The 1,268-nt window shown below is 47.2% G+C and overlaps 1 protein-coding gene across 1 annotated transcript; it reads right to left on the bottom strand.

The window, feature by feature from the left end:
• Window positions 1–254: 254 nt before the first annotated feature.
• Window positions 255–1,262, bottom strand: LOC106820355 (ketol-acid reductoisomerase-like; the record flags this gene model as incomplete). The annotated part of the gene is made up of 2 exons (XM_014824880.1): window positions 966–1,262; window positions 255–394 (listed from the first exon to the last, which is right to left on the bottom strand). Coding segments are annotated over exons 1-2 (437 nt in total), but the record flags the coding sequence as incomplete, so codon positions are not given.
• Between the last annotated feature and the right edge of the window lie 6 nt (window positions 1,263–1,268).

The raw sequence follows: 1,268 nt of genomic DNA, 5'->3' as shown, positions 1-1,268 counted from the left end.
TTGCATGTGGCTCGATGCGCACACCCATAAAGTGTTACTCGCCTCATCTGACGTTGTTGGCGATAACAACGGTGTCCATGCGTTCTGATATTGAACCGCCTGACGAGTCGATCCAGAATTTATGTTACGATATCCGCATACATGCGATTCAGGTGAGTTGAAGCAATACCGCCAAAAGAAATGACGAGCGCCGCTACGCCGCGCTTATCAGCCTACTTCTCATGATCAAGGAAACCAGTGATTTGGATATTCACCTGCCCGATGCTAATTCGACATATGCCCTAGTGCGATCCACCTGTAAGCCAACGCTGTTCGCCGGCTGTAGAGCAGTAACAATGCTACTATCCAGTATGCGCGACCTCGTCACGTTCTTTTCAGGATCCGATCCTGGCGACTATGAACGTAATCAACATTGGGCAATTAACTGGCCCAACTCGCAGTGCAAGCCACCCGGGGGCTGTACTGTCTTTTGATTACGGCGTGACCACCCCAATGTTATGTAAAGATATATCGTTTTGGTTTTCAGCCGACATATCGCAATGGCCGAGAGTATTGGCAAATTAAGGCAATTATTGGTTCTGTTGCTCACTGCGCTCTTCAATGGGAGTATCGAGTTGGCTCACGAGTCTACGCAGAACGTCATTCATTTCTGGATTTTTTGACAGTATTGGCTTGTATAGGCAAATGCACAGGACAGGCAGCAGCCATAGCCGATCAGTTGTGCTTGCGCTTGCTAGGTATGCGCATTCGAGCGATGAGCCGATTCAACAAACTCTCATACGGCTGATTCAACGATTACTGTTAAGTCGCTTCGTCCATGGTATCAAGCAATTCCGCCCGCTTATATTAATACTCGCATTGAGTCCTTTGTCTTGCCTGGACACATGAATCTGCAGCTTGACTACTATTGATTGAAAAATAGTGTGCCCGATTCGCTGAAACAATCGTGTTATATGTGAACCCACCATTGCGGAGGACTCGTTATCAACGCCTGTGTCAGTCAATTGCAAACCTTTACCGATGACATCACTCTTGATTTTTTTCATGAAATCTTGCAGCAGCGGTAAGCAAGCGTGGTTATAGAGGTAACAGCCATATTCAGCCGTATCAGAAATAGTGGCATTCATTTCATACAATTTCTTACGCGCGATGGTGTTAGCGATCAGGGGTGTTTCGTGCAAAGACTCGTAGTAAGCCGAATCAGCAATAATGCCAGCCGATGTCATCGTTTCGAACGCAAGCTCAACACCCGCCTTAACCATGGCGAC

This window comes from Priapulus caudatus, unplaced genomic scaffold, assembly GCF_000485595.1.
Source record: "Priapulus caudatus unplaced genomic scaffold, Priapulus_caudatus-5.0.1 Scaffold12068, whole genome shotgun sequence".
In the NCBI taxonomy this organism is placed as follows: Eukaryota; Metazoa; Priapulida; class Priapulimorpha; order Priapulimorphida; family Priapulidae; genus Priapulus; species Priapulus caudatus.
Note: the sequence above shows the minus strand (reverse complement) of the source record. Positions and strands in the feature narration are given on the sequence as shown.